The 22377-nt window shown below is 33.4% G+C and overlaps 2 protein-coding genes across 3 annotated transcripts; both read left to right on the top strand.

The window, feature by feature from the left end:
• The first annotated feature begins 726 nt into the window (after positions 1–726).
• Positions 727–5596, top strand: LOC128545859 (uncharacterized). Its single transcript, XM_045321810.2, has 4 exons — positions 727–883; positions 2306–2435; positions 3553–3704; positions 4537–5596. Exons 1-4 carry the CDS (start codon positions 835–837, stop codon positions 4692–4694), a joined length of 489 nt encoding a protein of 162 aa, XP_045177745.2. The 5' UTR covers positions 727–834; the 3' UTR covers positions 4695–5596.
• An 8495-nt stretch (positions 5597–14091) lies between these two features.
• On the top strand, positions 14092–21508 carry LOC123537862 (uncharacterized). Of its 2 annotated transcripts, none has more exons than XM_045321747.2 (4): positions 14092–14250; positions 16232–16385; positions 19236–19387; positions 20445–21508. In XM_045321747.2, exons 1-4 carry the CDS (start codon positions 14202–14204, stop codon positions 20597–20599), a joined length of 510 nt encoding a protein of 169 aa, XP_045177682.2. In that variant the 5' UTR covers positions 14092–14201; the 3' UTR covers positions 20600–21508. The 2 variants fall into 2 exon arrangements, with proteins under 2 accessions (XP_045177682.2, XP_045177689.2); XM_045321754.2 differs by having other exon boundaries at positions 14119–14250; positions 16235–16385.
• Positions 21509–22377: the final 869 nt, after the last annotated feature.

Genomic DNA, 22377 nt, shown 5'->3' with positions numbered 1-22377 from the left:
GAAAGGATTTACATTTGAGGGATTCGGCAACAAAAGTACAAAGATGATTAAACATCATTCAATATCTTCAATTTGGGTGGAAAGATAAACCTTTTCAAACGTCTGCAGACTTATCTTTTTTATTTGTATTAATGCTCATAACGCCACAATTGTTTTTAATGAACAAACATATTTCAGAAATTAAAAAGGAATCCTTCCTTTCCATTATACATTGGGTGCTCAGTATTAAGCTTTGTAAATTGTAAAAACATCTAATGAATTACCATAGACACCGCTACTGTATAAGAGCACCTACTACAAAAAGATCAACAGAACTCCTAACAAATAATACATACATTTTTCTTATAAAATTTGATAAGTTGCAATAAGTAAATGAAGTATTTTGTTCCTATCACCGTGACATTCGCCTTTGTCGAACAGTTGACAACCCAAAGGTGCAGATATAATTAGCACATGTTTCAAAAATTGAAATGTATGGATGTCTTTACTGTAACCAAAATAATACATTGGGCATGATGAAAAAGGGCCGTATCATTTTATGAAGAAACAATGTTGCATTTATTAAGATGACATGAAGAAAGCAGGTTTATTGTTGCCTTAATCAAAATATTTAACATTTGGACAAAATGCTTTTGATATAGGTCAATGAGCAAGTTTTTAGAAAAACATATTTTACCAACATTCGTTTATCAGTGGTTAACATAAAACAGGAAGATAAAAGATAGATAACGTTACGTGTTTTAATTTGGAAAAGACAAATGCGATAACGCGAAAATACACAAAGATAGAGCTTCATTTAGTGATATTTTAAACGAGTAGTGTACATAAAAGAAAATGGCGTACAAACTTTTGTTTGGAATTCTTACGATCTTATGTTTCACAGGTATTTTGTATTTAATCAAAGTATACACGTCACTTGTAAGGCAAAGAGACTGTTTAAAAATCAACGTAAAAAAATGATCATGGCTTGTAAAGGACAAAAACATGTATTAAGTTAAACTCTCGTCGTCGCGGGCATTTAGTTAAAGTAGATTCAAAATATTGTTTTGAAAAAAAAAGATATTATTCCTGGCAGAAGCCAAGACACGGTTTGGAAATGTCATATAAATCGTCAACGGAGTATCGTCTACGGCTCTATAGTCCAGTATTTTATCAGTTTGACAATTTAAAGAGAAGTTCGAGGCTTTATTTCAAATGAAAACCAGCGTAGTTGATGTATCTGAAATGTAATTTTAAAATTTTGTACCATGCTATTGTAGTTTTGACTTTACTTGAAAAACAAATGACAGGTTGAGAAATTATTGTCGTAACTTCCTATTTTACAAGGAGATAGTGGCAATCCCGTATTGCATTATAAATGCATGAATCGGTGTCTTACATTTTTGTATCTCCAAGTAAACAATGATAAAACGATGATAGCTATAATCTAATAAATGAATACTTATCCCCTGGTTTTATTTACCTGAAATGAAAGCGAAATCTAATTATTTTCAAAACGATAAAAACTACTCGCCCACAGTGTGGGTGAAATCTCTCAACATGTTCATTTAAACCAGTTTTGGCAAAGAATGTATATATGACACTAAAAAATGAGAAGATGGGTGTGACTATACATTCAAATACAGTTGTTATGCGTGTCTTGATTATATTTTGCTATATTAGGTGCACCAATTTTTTTTATTTTGAATACTCAGATAATCGGTATTATACATTCTAAAGAAATGCAGACAAAAGTGAAAGATATGGCATTAGAAAATTTCATCAAAATCTTGTTTTTGGTTTATTAACAGAAAAAAGGCTTTCATACTGTTCTGTGCGCATATTACTTAATAATTTTATAAAAGTAAATGAGATTGACATGCCAGTACAAACGTCCAATGCTCCATCTATAGGGCAAATTACGTAGCATCACACTTTTATAAACTTCACCAATCGGCATATCTTTCAGTGTGGTTCTCTGCTTAAGGTATTTTCACAATGTTTATTTTTCCAAGAAAGAAGTTAAGATCGACCACAAGGCGATGCATATCATAATCATATGTGAGAATATTTTGATAATTCAGTAAAAAGTGGTACTATGGCTTTACAATTTGCATTAATTTTTGTTCTATGCACTGAGACGTAGCATCATAATTCGAACACATATGCCCAACAGTTCAGCATGGCAATTACTGCATTGAATACAAAGATGCATAAACATATATTTCTGCCGTACTTATTCAAGTCGCTGATATTAATGGAAAAGAATAATAATTATATTTTATATTATACTTTTTTTTGCAGTCAGCGCTGATTTATTTTTCAGAAGCGGCGAATGGGATAAAGTGTTCGTATTACGAGTCTGGCAGTTACTGGTCTGACCAGACTACGAAATATATATATTGTGACAGCAGCTGTTGCGGTGATATGTACAACAGATATTGCTGCGATTTTAGGTATTGATGATAGATAAAATCCTAATCAAAATGACCTTCTACGATATATACTTATCTTATTGGGTTAGTGGACTTGCTGTAGAATGTACACGCTCGTTTGTACTGCTAGGCGCTTTGCCGTAATTGGTCTGGTATATTGTGGTGGTGATTAGTTCGTATATATTCTCTCTACTTATATATTACCGGTACTTTATAAAGAGACATGATAACTGAGATTTGTTCGTATGACTTCTGTCTAATTATATATATAATATTATATAAGGTCATTTTGTCCAGCACTAGATAATACTTTATAATGAGACATGATAACAGAGATTTGAGTATACATGCAAATGTTGTTGTGATGGTTAGTTCGTATGACTTCTCTCTAAATATATAATATATATATACATGTATAAGGTTATTTTGTCGAGCTCTGTATGGGCGGCTGCATTGTTTCAATGTTGCTTTTCTTGTTGGACTTTTGTCATTTTTTAAACTTTTTTTTTTCAAAGTTTTTGACGGTTTTATCAATTAACAAATCTTTAAAGAATGATACGTGAGGTTTGAAACAAATCATTAAAGAATATAATATTAACATGACTTCACCTACTAGACCCATAATGATAAAACTGCAGACTCAGCAACGATGAAACATGAGCTACTATTGATGTCGTACATGTCGTAAGTCCACGTTAAATCTCAGTCATGTAATGGCTTGAAACCATTCAAATATAGCATTTAATCAGATCGTTTCTGATAACAGAATGGAGTATCGTCAATGTTAAAAAAGCCATTAACCGCAGTAAATGTACATGCAATTTAATGTTAACCCCATACGATTTGTTTTAAATGGTTACAGATATACAACAAACAATAAAATGACTTAAAGAGGACAATAACTCCTCACGAATGTTTTTACTTTTTCCCGAGGACTATTTTCAGTTAGGGAAAATTCTCAAAAACTTTAAAAAGTTTATGCAAAATCGTTCTGTCCATCGAAATGTCAGTTCTTCCAAATCATTAACACTTTTATGTTTTTCTCCTTTAATTGTCCAACACCTTGAGCCCTGTTATATTTGAAGCTTTTGAATCGACACACGCTGATAAGTTGTGATACTTTATGTCTACTTTGCAGTAACGTTGGACTTATTATTGGCATAAGTATTGGATCAATTCTTCTAGTCGCTACTGTTGTTACAGTGTTTGTTGTTATTTGTTGTTGCTGTAAGAGGTCTCGGGGACAGCCAGGACAGGTGTTTCAACCAGCAAGTGTAACAACAACAACAAGTATGCATATACATGTTTTTTTTTGTATAATATAGACAATAGTTATCAATTAACTTGATATGTTATTCTCGTCATATGCTAAATAATTATATAATATCAAAATGCTGAAGCATGCGGAAAAATGTGGACTCAGTTCTAAAATTTGCTTTATATTCTTCTGTTTTATATAAATCATTATGTAATGATAAATGAAATCAAATATCTAAGATTTAAGTTTGCTTATAATTGTATCTTTAAATGGAGATAAAGCAGTTCTTGCAAAACCATGATGATACAAAATTGCATATTTCAAACACTACTACTCGTACTATGATGCATGAACTGCCACAGTTAGGTTTTAAGGGTTTTAAAGGGTGTTTGTGTGTTCGGGTTTAACGTCTTTTTCAACAATTTTTCAGTCATATAAACGACGGTGTCTACTTGTAGCAGTGAGCACAATGCCCAACTTTATAGTGCTGCCTCACTGGAATATCATGCCGTAGACACGTGGCATGATACCCCACCCAGTCACATTATACTGATACCGGGCTGACCAGTCCTAGCACTATCCCCTTAATGCTGAGCGCCAAGCGAGGAAGCTGCTAGTACCATTTTTTACGTCTTTGGTGGTTTTAAAGGGAGGTAAACACACACAGAAGATGTCAACATTCTCAAAGTAATTAAAAATATCTGAAATGATTATTACCAAAAATCATAGGTAAGGGAAAATGCAGTATCAGTTTAAATGGCGGATTTATTATAGTGTTTAAAAAGAACGGCTTAGTCTGAACACAAAATAACCATCTGATACTGATTCAGGCAAATACAATGAAAGGTTGATTTTACGTTTCAGTTCACGGTATGCAAACAGTTCCGTCAACTGGCTTTGGACAAACTGGATACATCAATGGTGCATACCCACAACAAATACAGACAGCAAATATGGTTCCTGGTACAGCGCAGAAATGGCAAGAGCCTCCGCCGGAATACACCGCCACAAACAATATCTAGAGCTATCGATGCATATGGCGCAACAGTAATATTGTGCCTACTTTCATGTTATTTGCTTTATTACCTTCCCTCATGCGAATTCCAAACATTGTAGACCATTACATTTCAAAATAATTATGCATACACATACTGGTACAGGACACATAAGAAAGACTTTCTAGATTGAAATTACAATACAGTTTTACTATTGATTGTGTAGTGAAATACAACGACAGTTCGTACTTTGTTTTGTAGAGGAAATAGAACATCTTTTTTCAAACTTGCTTTATCACAAAGTATATTATACTTGTAATTGTGTGTCCGACATACTTATCTAGTAGTAGGTACTTGGAGTAAAAAACCGAAAGGATACATTATTATCTTGCTTGAAATATAGCATCATTTTTTTTTTATTTCTGACAGTTTTAGCTTCATTACATGTTTTGTAACACTTTCACCATGGGAGTACCTAGAAAAAATATTCGACTCAACTATAATTATTATAATTATTATATTAGATCTATTATTATTATTATACCAGATCTATAATAATCGTTATAAAACAATTAGTTTGCTATTATTCTGTATTAAATCATACTATATAGATAAAGTCTGTATTTGTAGTTAATTTGTTTTGCATATTTATCCAATTAATTTATTGCAACAGGCTTTTGTTTTACTACGAGATCTGTCAATGTACTACATGAAATAAAATGATTTATGTTGTAGTTGTTATTAATTTGGTTTGTATTTAATAGCTTAAGATTAAGAAAAATGTTTTATTCTGCTTTCTACTGTCAATAAATAGTACATCCTAGAACGGAAGTTATTGTAAGTCATATGTGCTGCTTTGTTAAAAAGATAATACGAGGGGTGTTCAAAAAGTTTTGAGACTGTAGCAATAGAATAAAAACAACAAAAGATATGAAATTCAATTCTATTTTAATCCCTCAAAATAGTTTCCACGAACACGAATACACTTCTGAAGTCGATCGATCCACCTCCGGAAAGCGTCAGAGTAGTCCCCCTTAGTGATACCCAAAAGGCACTGATATAGCGCACTTCCCAGCGCGCTGCGTGATGCGTAACGTCGCCCAGACAGCCGCTTCTTGACTTCAGGGAAGAGAAAAAAAGTCACATGGACTGAGTCCATGCGTAGCAGAAATTCTTCTGCGGATCCGCATACTAACAGATATGCGGATTTTATTGCACGGTCGTATATATAAAATTTAACTTTCTATATAAAAGGAAATATACAGTCGCTTTCAATAGAAATTTAAATTCCAACCAGTATTCCCATAAAATGTACACCTCCTTTCAATAGAAACGTTTTATTTTAATATTTGTTATGGACCCACGTTTCAAATTTCATTCCGTATTTCTTCCGTATTTCATTGTTTACCTCTTTATCATTCGTTTCTTATTAGCTGTCGGCTAACCAAACGGTCTCTCTTCAGTTACACGACCTGCCCTTAGGAGTCGAACCTTCGGCTTGCGGGAGAGACGCTTATCTATTTTGGCCACTGTAGATATATAGAGGTATATTTTGTTCATATTAATGCAGAATCAAACTGAAGAAGTTGGAATATAAAAATAAGACACAGACCCCACGAATTCTTAATACTCGTAACTAAAGCATTTAACGTCAGTTACAACATTCGAAAATTTTAGGAAAACGTTGTAAACTTGGGTCTTTATATAACGGTTGCATTAAGGAAGCTTAAAGGGAAAGCCACAAAAGGTTTCTAGCTCAGAAAATCATCATTAATATGGCATAAAATGAGCGTGGTTCCACAAATGGGCGTACCATTTGTTTTAAGAAACATCTTAATTTTTATGTAAAATGCAGTCATAAATCAATATCATGATATCTTGTGAGACAATTTTTCCTTCTATGCTCATTTGGCAGAATGTTTGTTTGGTGACTTTCTACAATTTTTTAAAATCGTCTATACATATTTGTCTCCCCCATATGGGGTCTTATTTCTTCATATATGATGTTGCCACTTTGAACATCTTCTTTACAATGTCTAAATAGCTTGTTCGACTTCAGAATAAATCATTAACCGCAATACCTTATCGTATATTTTTTCTATATTGCATGTGAATATTTAGCTAAGACTGTTCACACTTTTGACTTCGACATCTTATCTCGATCGCACGACATCTTATCTCGACCATACGACATTTTATTTTGAATGTACTTCTTATTTCGAGCTCTCGGGATTATTTAATTTTGAATAAAAATAAGTGTGCGTCCTAAACGTACCTCTATACACACCTCCAACTGTTTTTAACCGAATTTTGGACACAGCTGCATTAGTGGGGTTCTCGTCGCATGAAGTTATTAGTAATATTATAGTCTATCTACGGATAAATGGATAGAGATATTTTCATTTTTTTTTAGTTTAAGGTGTTTTGGAATGATGAAATAATACAACAAAACATATGCTGCATTTTACTGATGGTTCACTCGATATACGAAGTCTGTGCGACAGCTATATTAACTTCGCAAATATTTACTTATAATCGCAACCTTGTACAATGGTCTCAAATGTAAGAACTTTTGTAACCGTACAAAATGCATAAGAAAATAGAAAAAGTGGAAACTCAACAGGTCGCTGAACACAACAAAAACGAAAATGTTGCAGGCTCGGTTTGATTGAGGCTGTTCATTTTTATGAAATATATCCAATATGTCATACAGACACGCGTTTGGGTGATTTGATCCAGCGACTGAGAAGACGCAAGTTTTGGATTCAGTGTTATTATATTTTCTGGTCCTTTGGGATCATAGAGTCTATTCAATAGATATGTGATAGAGTTCCGCTTATGCCGGTGCTAGGGGACGTGAAAGGTGTTGTATATTTCATTACCTCTCATGAACAGACTCAATCAAACCGAGTCTGTATTATTCTGCTTGGTTGGTTGCATTCTATGCTTCCAAAGGCTCTTTTTACCGATTTAATTATACTATCATAACAGCAATCTTTAAGTGCCGTGTAACGGCTGTAAAAAGTGTCCCCGTACTTGGATTCAGTGTAAATATATTTTCTGTTCCTTTTGGATTATGGATTCCATTCAATATATGTGTAATAGAGTTCCGCTAAGTCCGGTGCTAGGGGGCGTGAGAGGTGTTGCACATTTCATTACCTCTCATGAACAAACTAAATCAAACACAGTCTGCTATTATTTGCTTGGTTGCATTCTATGCTTCCATAGGATCGTTTTACAGATTTCATTAAATACAACCCCGGATTTTATTTGTTGCCAAAGCTCTGTACCGACAAGCGTTCCATTGATTTGATCAATCGACAAAAAAAACGATTTTTCAAATAACATCCCGGATTTTATTAGTTTCCGGAGCCCTGTACCGACAAGCGTTCAGCGACTGAGCAGACATTTTTCAATAACACACCGTCTGTTATTCTTTTCCAAAGTCCTGTATCGCCAAACGTTTCAGTGAATCCAACTTAAATCTAACGATTCCTCCCTTTTCATGTATTATGTCTTGTTTCGAAGAAAACAAGTTGGCTTTGATGCTATAGATTAAAAGTATGTTCATTCTTTGTACCAAATCAAGGGGGGAAACTATGTTTTTACTGAGTCAATGGGGATAATACAATATGTGAGCAAAGATATGCTAGTTAATCATTGTGTGAAGTTTGGTGATTCTAGCTGAAATACTTTTTGAGTTTTAAGCATTTTCATTTTTTTTGGTCAAACAAATCAAGAGGAAACTAAGGGTAAACTCTGCCTAAACGCGGTCAAAGTGGACAATACTATGTGTGAGCAAAGGCTACGTGCTAATTAATAAATATTTGATTTTGGTGATTCTATCTGAAATTGTTTTTGAATTATAAGAATTTTCATTTTTTTTCAAGCACGTCAAGGTGAAAACTCTACTTTTACTGGGTCAAGAGGATATAACTAAGTTTGAGCAAAGGGCATATGCTAATTAATAATCATTTAAGGTTTGATGATTCTAGCTTAAATACTTTTTTAATAATAGGCATTTTCAATATTTCGGACGGACGGGCGAACAGCTGGACGGACAACATCAAACCAATATCCCTCCGCTTTCGACGCAGGATAATAATACCCTATTCACTAAGACGAACATGGTGATCAAGGGTTGAAAGACTTTATTTACGTAATTTGCCGATTTTCTTGCATTTCAAACAACGTGCTGCGGGGGCGTAAGAAGAGTTAAAATAACGCAATCAAATAGGGTATACTATCATTTTGCTTGGTGGCGTTCTATGCTTCTTGAGGTTTTTCTCACAGTTTTTAGCAAGGGTCTCGTCAGAAAATGAAAATGTTTCACCGAGCTCCCGAGTTCTCTATGAGCTCTTAGAGATTTTCAAAGTCGATAGCAGCTCGCAAGAGCCCTGTACGGGAACGTCACGGGCCCTGGAAGAGATCGTACGGGTATCGCACAATGTCCGTGTGGATTTGGAAAACTGCGAGGCTTGCCGATGCTCGCACTACTATCGCAGGGGACTCGCATTCTCAACGTACGATGTCCGTACGATATTAAGGACACCGTGCGGAGAACGTGCGATGTCCGCCTTGGCTCGCAGGGCGTTACGATCGCCGTACGGGCTCCGTACGACTTCCTTGGTGATTCAAGGTGGTATAAAAACGTGAATATATTTTAAGTTCTCCAAGTATTGTCGAGGCGTGGTACAGAATGGAGACACATCGTCTCAGACTGATGCACTTGCTGGTTTATTTTTGTCGCAGGGACAACGTACGAGCGCCGTACAAGCCAACGGGCTCCGTACGACTTGTCTGCGATGTCCGTACGGATATCCTACGATTACATCCTCTAAAGATCGTGCGGGACCCATAGGTACTGCGACCAGACGCTACGATTTTACAAAGACCGTAAGGATTCTAAAATTGGTGGACTCGTAACGGACATCGTACGGTTTTGTGTCCGAGGCATAAATGTGATCACGCTATCGAGGAATAACCGACTGCACCAGAACTAGAGCAAGATGGTCCGTAAACTTATTAGAACATTTTTAGAATTATTGAAACAAAGCACATGTTTTGTTATTATAAACACGCAAATGTATAATATATAATATATTCTCTTCATTCCCTTATATTTGATATTTAGGTACTACTGTGAAATCATTAATATTCGTGGGGGACTAATTTTCGTGGATTTCGTGGTTGAGTCAATCCACGAAATTTAATCCCAACGAACAAGTAAATTTCCCATTCATTTTATGTTCAAAAGTTGAAATCCACGAATTCATATCCCCATGAAATTGCCGTTTTGACCAAAACCACGAAATTTCATGCCCACGAAATTAAATGATTTCACAGTATATTGAAGAAGAAAATAAAGACAAAATTAAATGCATCAATCAAAACTTGTTAAAATGTTAAAAAGCTTGAAAATTGGCTGACTGGAATGGCCTAACTGACAAGCTATTTTCTGTGATTACCAAGGACACGAATATTTGCACTATATCTCCGTACCAAAGACGACGCATCCTATTAGTATTAGTTGAAAGCGCAAAATCATTTGTAATCACATGCTACATGTATTATTTACTTTTGTAATTAATGCATTTATCTATTTCAACGTTTCAGGGACTACATATTGATACCGTCTAAAAAGTGTATCACGCCAGATTAACCCGCTCTGATGAAAGGGGCTTAAATGTGTGCTGGGGAAGTGCAGAAATATAAACAGTAGTAATGTACATTCAGCAATTGCCGTTGTTTTGTTTTCGTTAACTGTCTAGTTGCTAAAATATCATTTGGATTTTGAAAATTTAAACAATCCCTTACACAAGATAAATCGTTGAAACTGTTGTTAACAAGTTAAAACATGAATATTATAGTTTGCTATATACCTTCTGAAGTATATTAAAGCTTAAAAATTACACATTTTATGCCTTACTTTACTTTGACCCTGAATGTGTTTGCCTCTGTATGCTTAGTTCTCAATAATTGACAATATTTGGACTTGATACGGAACTGAAAACAAAGTTCCGAAGCTTTGTAATATTTAAAATTATTGAGTTTAAAATTCTGTAAAAAGATAATATGAAATAAGGCAATGCCTCAATCGGGAATCGTTACAGTCCATCAGCTTGCCCAGAAATATTCGTTTGTATCAATTTACAGGTAGATTTTGGAATAAAAAACAATACTGCCCATAGTTGTACTGATGTACAAGACGATGCGGTTCGGACAAGTTATGTGGACGCTTATTACGCACAAGGAAAAAGCGTATTCTTCCAAAAAAATCCGAAGTCAGACGCTCTGTGCACGTGCCGGAAGACCACATAAATTTTTTTAATTCGATAGTATATCTCATTCGATATATATCGCATGTTACCGTAGCGACGAAAATCGGTAGAATCGATTCCCTATTAAAGGTTAAGACAACTACATGTACAAATGCTTGGGAACTTGCATGATATCCCCTTTATGTTATGAGATATGTAAAGATTATTAAATATGTGTTTAAATTAGTAAAAACTGATAACATAATATTGCAGCATGCATATAGAATTGCATATGATGACTAGTTGGTAAGATTAACTGGTTGTCAAAGGTGAAAAAACTATTATCGGATTATGGTTTTACGTATGTTTGGGAATCACCCGATACTGTATGTGATAAGAAATTTGTTTTATATTTTAAACAACGTGTGATTGATTGCTGTGTCCAAGGCTGGTATGTTGGCAAGCAAAATAGTTCTGTTTTAGAATTATACAATAAATTAATATTAAATGCGTTTTGAGTATGAAAAATACTTGGACATCTTACCTAGTAATCTAAGAAGTTATTTAACCAAAACCACTTTCTGAGAATTCAAACAGGCCGGTATGGTACAATGAGAAGCGAGAGAAATCAGCGTTATTGTATATATTGTGATAAGCATGACATTGAGGACGAATATCATTTTATTTTGATTTGCCCATGTTACTCTGATTTGAGAAAATTGTATATTAAAAATATAACTATATTAGACCAAGCATGTTTAAAATTGAATTATAAAGAACTGACAAGAAAGAAATTTTATCAAAATATGTTAAACACGCTCTGTCTTTGAGAACATTTGTTACACATATATAACAGCCCATCCTCTCAGAAGTTTAGAGGAATATTATTATAATTATAATCTACATTGTATATGTATTTTATTTGTAAATTTGTTTTATGATGATGTGCCTGTGGTACAAGTCAAATAAAATATCTGTTCTGTTCTGTTCTGTTCTGTAATACGCTTATTTCTAACGAAGGAAAACAAAACATTCAAATAATTTGTATTTATTGCAACAGATTCTAGAATACTCAATACTCTTGATAAAAGTAAAAACTAAATACAGAAATATTTTATAATATATGTTACAAAATAGCTATAATGAAATTTATATTTTATACAAAATGTACTTTAATTCAAAAGGACTATGCGCTAACGGGTAAGACAGGGTTAAAATGGAAGTATAGAAAAAGATGAAGGAATATTACCTAATTATATAACTAAGTTATTGCTATCACCAATATTGACATATTATCAAAATCGCAAAGCTTCAAAATGAACAGAAGTCAGAGAACAATAACTATGAAAACCTTTTAACAACTTCTAAAGAATCGTTTGAAAGAACTACATCTAACTTGATATGTAGCAACGTTATCACGTCCTCTTCAAAATCTGTAAAATATGGGAGCTCTGCCTCTCTTAGGAGCCACTATGCCCCAAAATATAAGTCCTGTAAACGACATCTTCTCATCAACCGCTCGATGGACCTTCATCAAATTTGGTCTTTAGCATCACTAAAAGTAACTCACCGAAATTTCTTCAAATGGTGTCGCTTGGTCCCTTATAAAGGCCACCAGAGCTAAAAATATAAAATATCTGAAAAGAAACCTTTTCTGATAAACTTTTTACTTGGTCTGTAGCATCTGTGTAAGTTCTGGTTCAAATTTTTTAGATCTTCAAAACGTCTAATGCATCGTTGTAAGGCCCTCTTTCAAACTTCTTAAAATTCCTTTTAGCGGCAACTTGAGCTAAATAATTATAGAAATCATTATACCTGTTAACAACTTCTAATGAACCGTTGGATGCAGATTGCTGAGAGACCTTACAAAAATGATCCCGGGTAAAATATTTGGAACGAAATGGAGACAACTCCGCTAAGACTTTAAGATAGGCTTAGGTGACTATTGACCGAGTACCTCATGCAAACCATGCACATTTTACCTCTAGGCAAGAAAATAAACATGCATAATTACTACACGGATTAGCAATCTGAATAGAAAACTATTTAAAGATCAAATCAGTGAATGCACTGGGAAAAGTGTGACATTTTCTGTGGTGAAATTTGTCAACAAACAGACGATGTTTTTGAAAAAGTCAAAACCCATAGAATTTCACAAGGTAAAATATGTTGAAAAGGCTACTGCTGGAAAGAGAACAATCTCTACTACTCATATATATGCGTCAAAGTATGGGAAAATATTTCGAAATATGAGAAAATTAAGGAAGTCAGTTTCAGGACTGTTAGATGCATGACTGTGTTATCCTGCATAGCATTTAACATCGATAGGTTACTTTTCCATTGTACTGATATAACATGGACAGGATTAGAATTGATAAACGGTGTTCACTCAACAGTTTCATTATATAAACAGATTGCTTCCCTTGTGTACATGTAAAAAGAGCTTAGTGTAAGTCTCTACTGTGTGCATTTCATTCACCCAGTTTTAAAGGCCTAGCATATTATGTTTGAACTAATTGTCATCTATCACACTTATTTAAGTAATCAACATATACTTAAACTTTCGACACCTGGAGCATAAATTGTTCCTCTAGCCTGTTCAAGCTCTGAAACTCAGGTGAGCGACTCATGGCCATCATGGCCCATTTTAATTAATGCTCATGACACCAAAGACTGGCCCCCGTCCCTATGTTTGTTCTTATTTACATATATATAAGTTTTATTCATTAAGAGTGAAGTAACTACAGCAAGTTGTTTCTACATTGACATTTTTATTGCCCCTGACTCAGAACATGTATGGTTCAGCCATCAGATAAAATAGGCTATTTTAGAGACTTAAACTTTTCTTATAAAATGTTTGCAATATTTATATAAAAAATAAGCATGCAGCCAGGGAGTCAGGCTAATGGCGCCATAATTGTCTTAATAAACAAACACATTTCAAAATTAAAAAAAAAAATTATTTCCAATATGTTTGACCGTATCACTTCAAGAAGAAATAACGTTGAATTTCTGCAGAGCAGGCCTATTGTTGTCTTATAATCAAACATTTATCATTTGGACAAAATGCTTTCGATATAGGTCAACAAGCAAGTTTTGGGAAACACTGTTTATCGCCATTCATTTATCAGTGATTAACACGAAACAGGAAGAAAAAAGATACTTAAAATCCCGTGTATTGAATTTGGAAAGGCTAAATGCGATAACGCGAAGATAAATATGATAAAACTTCATTTTGTGTGATATTTTAAACAGGTAGTGTACATAATACAAAATGGCGTACAACCTTTTGCTTGGAATTCTTACGGTCTTATGTTTCACAGGTATTTGTATTTCATTTATTTAAGTATAAAGTCACGTTATTTGAAAGGCAAAGAAACTGTTTAAATCAATGTAAAGTAAAAACAATTGATATTGACATAAGTATGTACTAAGTTAAACTCTCGTCGTCGCGGGCATTTAGTTAAAGTAGATTTGAAATATTGTTTTGAAAAGAAAGATATTATTCCTGGCAGAAGCCAAGACACGGTTAGGAAATGTCATATAAATCGTCAACGGAATATTGTATTACAGCTCTATGGTTTGTTATTAATTTGTCTCTTTGGCAATTTTTAAAGAAGTTCGAGGCTTTATTTCAAATGAAAACCAGCATAGTTGATATAATTGAAATGTATTTCTAAAACTTTGTCTTAAAAATGGTATGCTATTGTAGTTTGATTTTACTCGAAAAAAAATTAAAGGCTGAAAAATTATTGTCGTGACTTCCTATTTTAAAACGAGATAGAGGCAATCCCATATTGCATGATACATGCATGAATCGGTGTCTTACATTGTTGTATCTCTAAGTAAACAATGAAAACTGCAAACATGGTAAACAATGATAGAGAACACTTTTCATCTAAGACATTAGAAGATAAAGTAAATTCGACCACACATGAAACGGCGTCAATGTCAAAGCTTTATTACACTAGTTTATTTTATGTTAACTTCTGAAATACTGAAAATTATCAAAGATTATTTCCCTATCTCACTCAAAGTGCCGCATTTTTTCCAGAAAAAAGTTATCTTCCCCACAAAAAATTCCATAATTACCTCCCTTTGTTGCTTTGTAAATACTGACCACCCTACGGCTATCATACAGGAGTCATGTACAGCTAGACAATCCTGTATAGAACAGCTTAGATATACTTTCAAAGCAAAAGTTGTCACGCTCTAGAAATGTTACCTTCGTTGCTTGCTTTTTTTATACTTTTCAGCTGCGTACTGTCGTTTTGAACCTTATCTTGGCGACAGCACATTTAGTTGGTTACTTAGTTAATTGTCACAAGACAACAACTCGATCAGCCTTAAGTAATATGCCAGCATTTTCGCCGAAGTCGTTTTCCAGCCAGGAACAGGTTTGGTTTGTCTTCGTTGGCGTTTTCAGTTGTGTCTATCCCGTTTTCGAGTCAATTTTCGTTACACTATGCAGCTCCTTGAAGAATATTTCCTAGCTATCTCTTAGACTAATAAAACCATGAAAATATTGAATTGTCTCCCTTATCAGTGACGATACACTGGAAACTAACAAATATCCTCTATAATTATAATACCAAATATTTGTTATGGCTTTATTTCACTCCTACGACGTGGAACGTGTGATCAGAAGATTTTTCACAAGGTTTCATTTACGTGTTAAAGAAATAAATTAATTGAAAGCGTAAGACTAAGTTGTAAATTAAAATCTAATAATTTTCAAAAGTTTAATACTTGCAACTTTTACGTTAATTTCCGATTAAAATGCTTTAAACTTATATAGATAAAGCTGTTAAACGTGCACTGGCTGTATCTTGTGCCTTGTTGGGGTGCGCGAAATTTATTCATTTTTTTAATATGCAGATAATCATTATTTTTTTTTCTCCCAGATTTACATTCTTACGACTTGTAGACAATGACAAGTTTATTAGAAAATTCCATCAAAATCTTCCTTTTGGCTGATTTACAGAAAGAAGCATTTCATATTGTTTTTTAGCGCTAAACATATTTAGCATATTACTAATATGAATGTGAATAATATTGACATGTCAGTACAAACGTACGCACCATATTACGTAATATCATAAATTCATATATGTAAAGAAAATCTGATACTATCTTTGTACGTTTTAAGATATTACTATGCTACTAAATTAAGATCGTCCACTTGTTGATTTGTCCTTGTGGGATAATATTTTGACAATATAAAGTGATTGTAAGACTAAAAAAATAAAAGTTTCATGCGATATATTTTATATTTGTTTGCAGTCCACGCTGATTTCTTTTCAGAAGCGGTGAATGGGATAAGGTGTTCGTATTACGACTATAAATATGGCTGGACTTACAGCAAGGTTACAAAGTATAAGTATTGTGCCAGCAGCTGTTGTGGTGATATGGACAATAGATATTGTTGTAAAATTAGTGAAATTAGTGAAATTAACAGGTATTGATGACAGTTACAATCCTTATCAAAATGACCTTCTGATAGAATAGTTTGATTTAAAAGTTGTGTCAGCTGGTTAAGTCTAGAAAGGCTAATACGAACTTTCAGATTTAAACCTTTGACGGCCACAAAATATTGAAGCAGTACTATTTGTATTTCATATATATACAGTCTGAGTTGAAATTAAAATCTTTTGTAAGGTATTATTATAGCTGTTTAATATCAAATATAAATGGACATACAAATAGAAACTTTAGTGGGTTAAAGATTTAGACATACATGTACGTATCGATGAATAAACATTAATTGATAAAGGACATCTCGAACTTTAATTTCAGAAAGTAGTAAAATGTTTCTTTTTTGTATACCCCTACATCACCTGAGAACAATGACACAGAAATAGTTTCGGCCGAAAGTAGCTTAAAATAGGCTACTTTATATACAATTAAAAACATAAGTTTCTTTTATTTTCAATGCTGTAGACGTATCTTTCTCGTCTAGTGTCCGTGTGAAATTGGTTAAAGCTGTTACCCTAACAGACAGTTATTGATATCCCACCCAAACTTAAACCCGCAAAAATGTACAATATCACCTTTCTACTACAAAGTAAAAAAGAAGACAAATTCCCTAAATTTTTACTTCACGTTTGGCCGTAATTATCTCATTATTATGTAATAACGCTATTTTCTGTTAAAAACGAGATATTTAATCATCAAAACGAGAAAAGATAATGATAAAAGATCTCGCAACTTAGTCGTGATAAGAAGTTCACTTTTAACGATTAAATCTCTTTGACCGTTGTGTCTCTGGGCTTGACTTTCAAGTTCCAAGCACGAGATGCAAATTATAATTGCAAATTTTCGTTACTTTTGATGCTGGATGTTCTCATACAGATTTCAGCCATAAAAGTGAAATGTAAAGTAAAACGTTTGTTTCTTTTGTAACAGTTGTTGTTTTGGGTTTTGAAAAAAACATTATTTTGCAATTTTCACGAGATTTCCTTTCTAAAGTACATTTTCTTATGATATAGTTATAATAATAATAATATAAAAAGGTGTCTTCAATTTCAAAAACTTCATTGTTTTACCCATAGAGAGCTTCAAAAAGGAATTGGAACACTGCATATGTTTCATTTTGTGCTTAAAGAAGTAAAAATAAAAATACAAACAGCATGTAACAGAATTTTAAGATCAAACAATAAGGTTCCCCTCTTCAACATTTAAACAAAACTTTTAAATAAAATAAAATAAATTTGAGATAAATTTTTGTTACTAAATACTAACACTCTGAGAGAAACAGGCAATTTCAAGGTATGATCGTGTCTGTTTAATTGCTTGATTAAATTTGAAACATATATACATACGTATTAGCATGTCTTCACCTGGACCCATCATGACAAAACTGAAGACTCAGCACCGACGAAACATGAGCAACTATTGATGTACAAATCATACGAGGGGCATTTCAAAAGTAATGCAACTGGGGTAATAAAAAGCGCGCGTTTGATAAATTTTAATTTAATTACGCGTCATACCGTCAAATCAATCATCCTTGCTACGTACACAAAGTTGCAAACGTTTAATCCAATTTTTAAAGACATTTTCATACTCATACCCATCATACACTGATAAACAGCGGTTCCCAGGGCCTGTCGGGACCTAACATGTCTACCAGCTAATAATGTCAGAAAACTGCTTTCTATGGTATTTTCAAATTGAAAACATTTTAAGCAGATTTCTGGCTGTTTTAAGTCGGACACGTTTTTGCTTATCCGACAATAAATGAGGGATCCATCTAGCTGTATTCAAATTTTTATTTTCAATTACGTTTTAGTATGCGGAATACATTTGCGGCTGAGATACCATCTGTTAAACAGTTAGTCTTGCGTCAGACTTAACTACATCGCATACTTTTTCGAACATATTGTTAGAAGTGGCATTACAAGGACGTCCAGGTTTTGGTGCATCATTATTGGAGTCAAAGCCGCTTTTAAACTTCTTAACCCATCTCGTGACTGTGACAAACGACACTTCATTCTGCCCATAAACATCGCATAAGTCCTTAAAAATCTCCTTCGCAGATACGCCAAGCTTACACCGAGTCTTTATATAACCTCGAATTTCAGCTGCCTTTACACTTTTCTTGCCTACCATTTTTACTATAATGTCAATGACTATCTGTTGCTTTTGATAAAGTATTAGCGATAATACAGCATGTACACATGTAAATTTAGCATCTGTGTGTAGAGAATGGATTTCTCGTTATACCGGTACGCTTTTTATGTGAATCCCGTGCAAAGCAAGGCGGCACGATAATCAGTTGCTGCATTATTTTTTAAATGCGCCTCGTAAGTCAAAGTTACATGTTAACCTTGTAATGGCGCTTGAAACTATTCAACTATAACAAAATCAAATATATTTTAAACGTTTTAAAAACAGCATTGAGTATCGTCAGTGTTAAAAAAGCTTTTAACAGCAATAAATGTTTATGCAATTAAATTTTAGCTCCTTCCGACCTGTATTAGTGAATTACAGAGATACAATTCAATGAATTGTATCTGCCTTAAAGAGGAAAACAACTCGTCAGTTGTATAACATCACAATGTCTCGACTTCTCGCGAGCACCATGTTTAAGTCAGAGAAAATTTTCAAACAATATATTATGTAAACTGTTGCGTGGCGTATAGATTTGTCCTTTCGTTCACCTAACGGACAGCTTCCTTCTTTTGTCCCTTTACTTAAAATGTAAGACTGTGCAACTCTTTTATCCCTGTTATTTGTGAAGTGTTTTTAAAGAACTTTTGAACCGACAGACTCTGGTCAGTTGTTATACTTTATTTCTATTTTGCAGTAACGTTGGACTTATTGTTGGCATAAGTATTGGATCAATTCTTCTAGTCGTTACTGTTGTTACAGTGTTTGTTGTTATTTGTTGTTGTTGTAACAAGTCTCGGGGGCAGACAGGACAGGTGGTTCAACCAGCAAGTGTAACAACAACAACTGGTAAGCAGTATTCCTTATAGTCTTGTCTTATGTTAACAATAAACAATTCAAACTGATATGTAACCCACCGGCTTAGCTCAATAGGGAGAGCGCAGATCTTCGGATCGCGGGGTCGTGAGTTCGATCCCCGGGTGGGGCGTATGTTCTCCGTTAAGATTTAATAAAATAACTTGTGTCTGAAAGCATTCCTCCTCCACCTCTGATTCAGGTGGGGAAGTTGGAAGTTACTTGTGACTTGTTTTGCATCCAGGAACACTGGTTAGGTTAACTGTTCGTCGTTATATATCTGTAATGCTGTTGAACCCAAAGCAAATAATACTTAATATGTCATTCGTAATGATGTGCAAATGGATATATTAATCCAAATGTTGAAGCAAGCGGATAAATGTGGACTTAAGTTTACTTTGTATTTTATGGTTTTATGTAAATTATCATATGATGACGAATTCAAGCATATCATTTTCATCCATTACAGCAAAAGTTGAAGTGCAAGTACGCTTATAACCGTAATACATTTATTAAATACTTTACATTCTGAAAGTTATTATAATTCTTACTAAAACAGTGAGAGAAAAATGTAGCCAAATTCAAAACATTATTTTTATAATTTATTATGCCAAATATATGTAGCAGTCTTTTCATGCACATGTACACGATCAAAAGAGCTTTACAGAATACGTTGTCAAAATACAATCTGACAAATTCAACAAAAACAAAACATATATATTATTACATAACAATAAACATGAATGTAAAACATATAGATAAAACAAAATAAAACAATATATATATTCAAAAGAATTCAAGTGACCCTAGGAAAAATACTGGTCTAAGCTGTACCATGAAAAGAAAAAATGTATTGGTCAGTTTGCGAAATGTTGAAGAAATAAGTGGGTTTCTAGCAGGCTTTTGGAAGCAGCCAGCATGTCAGTTTCATAATCTTAAAGGGAAGGGATTTATAACAACCGAATTATGAGCCTTTAAGAAGAGCGGAAATGGCTGAACACGAAATTACTGATCCTGACAAATATTTTGAAAGGTCGATATCATGTTTCAGTTCATGGCATGCAGTCAGTACCATCGACAAGCTATGGACAAACTGGATACATCAATGGTGCATACCCACTGCAAATACAGACAGCAAATATGGTTCCTGGAACAGCGCAGAAATGGCAAGAGCCTCCGCCGGAATACACAACAAACAATATCTAGAACAATTGATGCATACAGTAATGCCCTGCTTACGATAATGTTATTTGCTTCGTTACCTTCCGTTTTGTGAATGTTATACTTTGTAGACTGTACATTGCGCTTAACAATATGCGTACCAAATCATACAGGACACGCAGAATTGAAATATCAATTTTGTTTTAGGAGTCATTGTGTACTGAAATACTACGGTTGCTCATACTCTGATTTGTAGAAAAATAGAATTACCTTTTTTAAGTCTTAATCTGTCATAAATTATGTTTTATTTGTACTTGTAATTGTGTGTCAGACATACTAGTAGGTACTTTTGGTAAAAAACAAAGTGATGATATATTTGTATCTTGCTTGAAATATAGCAGCATTTTGTAAATTAAAGTGATGATATATATGTATCTTGCTTGAAATATAGCAGCATTTTGTAATTTTAACAAATCTAGCTTAATTACATTCACCACTGAGAGTACCTAGAAAAGATATTCGACAGAGCTATAATAATCATTAGAGGCTCATAATGCCTTTGTCTATGTTGTTATGAACAGAAGTTAATACTGATTTCTTGTTAATCCTGTTTTCAATAATTGGTTTCTCTAATATTTGTTATAGGTTCGAATATTGTTTAACATAATAGGAAGTTTTATTAAACTCATTGTTTCTTATTACCTCCCTTTATGGTTCTAACGGAATAAATTCATGTGCAGTAATGAAAGTAGTGTTGAAAAAGTTAAAGCCTTATGGAACTTTAAGAAACAATTTGTTTGCTATTATTCTGTATATAGATAAAATAAATGTCTTTATTTGTAGTAAACTTTTCTTGCATATTTATCCAGGTATTTCATCGCATTAAGCTCTTTTACTACGAGAACTATTTGACTTTAACAACAATGTATATGAAATAAAATCATTCATGTTGTACCTGTTATTCATTGGTTTGTATTATAGCTTAAGATTTAAAAAAAATGTTTTATTCTGCTTTCTTCCCGAAACTCAATAAATAGTACATCCTAAAAAGGAAGTTATTGTAAGTGATATGGGCTGCTTTGATGTATGTCCACTGTGTTCATTGATGTTCGATCTGATTTAACAAATGTTTGATTTGATAATCTATACAGAAAAAGATATTTTTGCAACAATATGATTAATGCGAAAAATTCGTATTATAAGTTTTTGGTTCAGTTTCTTCCAGTTTCTGTCCTTAAAGAGAAAGGCAACGTTGTTTTTATTAACTTTGTCTGTTAGGATTTCTTTGATCTTTAAAGACTGAAAAAAAATCAAAATGGGCTTAAAAATGAAAAAAATGAAAAAAATGAACATTTCAATATTTGATCAAGATGGTAACCATTTTGTTTCAATAGTAACATTTGATAAAATATTGCACTAAATTTTCTAGATTTTCTTAAAATTCAACTGCCATAATGAGCATTTTTCAATAGTAATCCTATTTTAGAAATTCATTCAGCGTTATGTACGGCTTGAGGAAGTCTTCATATAGAACGTCTTATTGTAAGAAATTCTTTACCTTTTAAAATCAATTTTAAGTGATTTTACGAAATTAAGGAGCGATTCTGTTATCTTGCCAAGATTCTAAATATACTTTAAACTAATATATAATGGTTTGCATTTCAATTACTCGGCAGTTAAGCGACTGACTTCCCTAGTTGTCAGATCGAAGATAGTCCAATGTCCGTTTAGATTTATGGCTAGATTTACTGGATGGAACACCAAATACCTTAGGGTATACATGTATTATGTTCTACATACAATTAGCAAACTTCTGAGAGCTG

Source organism: Mercenaria mercenaria, chromosome 1 (assembly GCF_021730395.1).
Source record: "Mercenaria mercenaria strain notata chromosome 1, MADL_Memer_1, whole genome shotgun sequence".
Classification (NCBI taxonomy): Eukaryota; Metazoa; Mollusca; class Bivalvia; order Venerida; family Veneridae; genus Mercenaria; species Mercenaria mercenaria.
The sequence above is the reverse complement of the archived record's forward strand: the minus strand, read 5'-3'. Positions and strand labels throughout refer to the sequence as shown.

What these genes read in the sequence shown, in the direction of transcription:
- LOC128545859 (XM_045321810.2), top strand. Translation starts at nt 835, where the DNA reads ATGGCGTACAAACTTTTGTTTGGAATTCTTACGATCTTATGTTTCACA. An exon ending in AGATATTGCTGCGATTTTAG is followed by an intron (nt 2,436 to 3,552) that starts GTATTGATGATA and finishes TCTACTTTGCAG; the next exon opens with TAACGTTGGACTTATTATTG. An exon ending in AAGTGTAACAACAACAACAA is followed by an intron (nt 3,705 to 4,536) that starts GTATGCATATAC and finishes TTTACGTTTCAG; the next exon opens with TTCACGGTATGCAAACAGTT.
- LOC123537862 (XM_045321747.2), top strand. Translation starts at nt 14,202, where the DNA reads ATGGCGTACAACCTTTTGCTTGGAATTCTTACGGTCTTATGTTTCACA. An exon ending in GAAATTAGTGAAATTAACAG is followed by an intron (nt 16,386 to 19,235) that starts GTATTGATGACA and finishes TCTATTTTGCAG; the next exon opens with TAACGTTGGACTTATTGTTG. An exon ending in AAGTGTAACAACAACAACTG is followed by an intron (nt 19,388 to 20,444) that starts GTAAGCAGTATT and finishes ATCATGTTTCAG; the next exon opens with TTCATGGCATGCAGTCAGTA.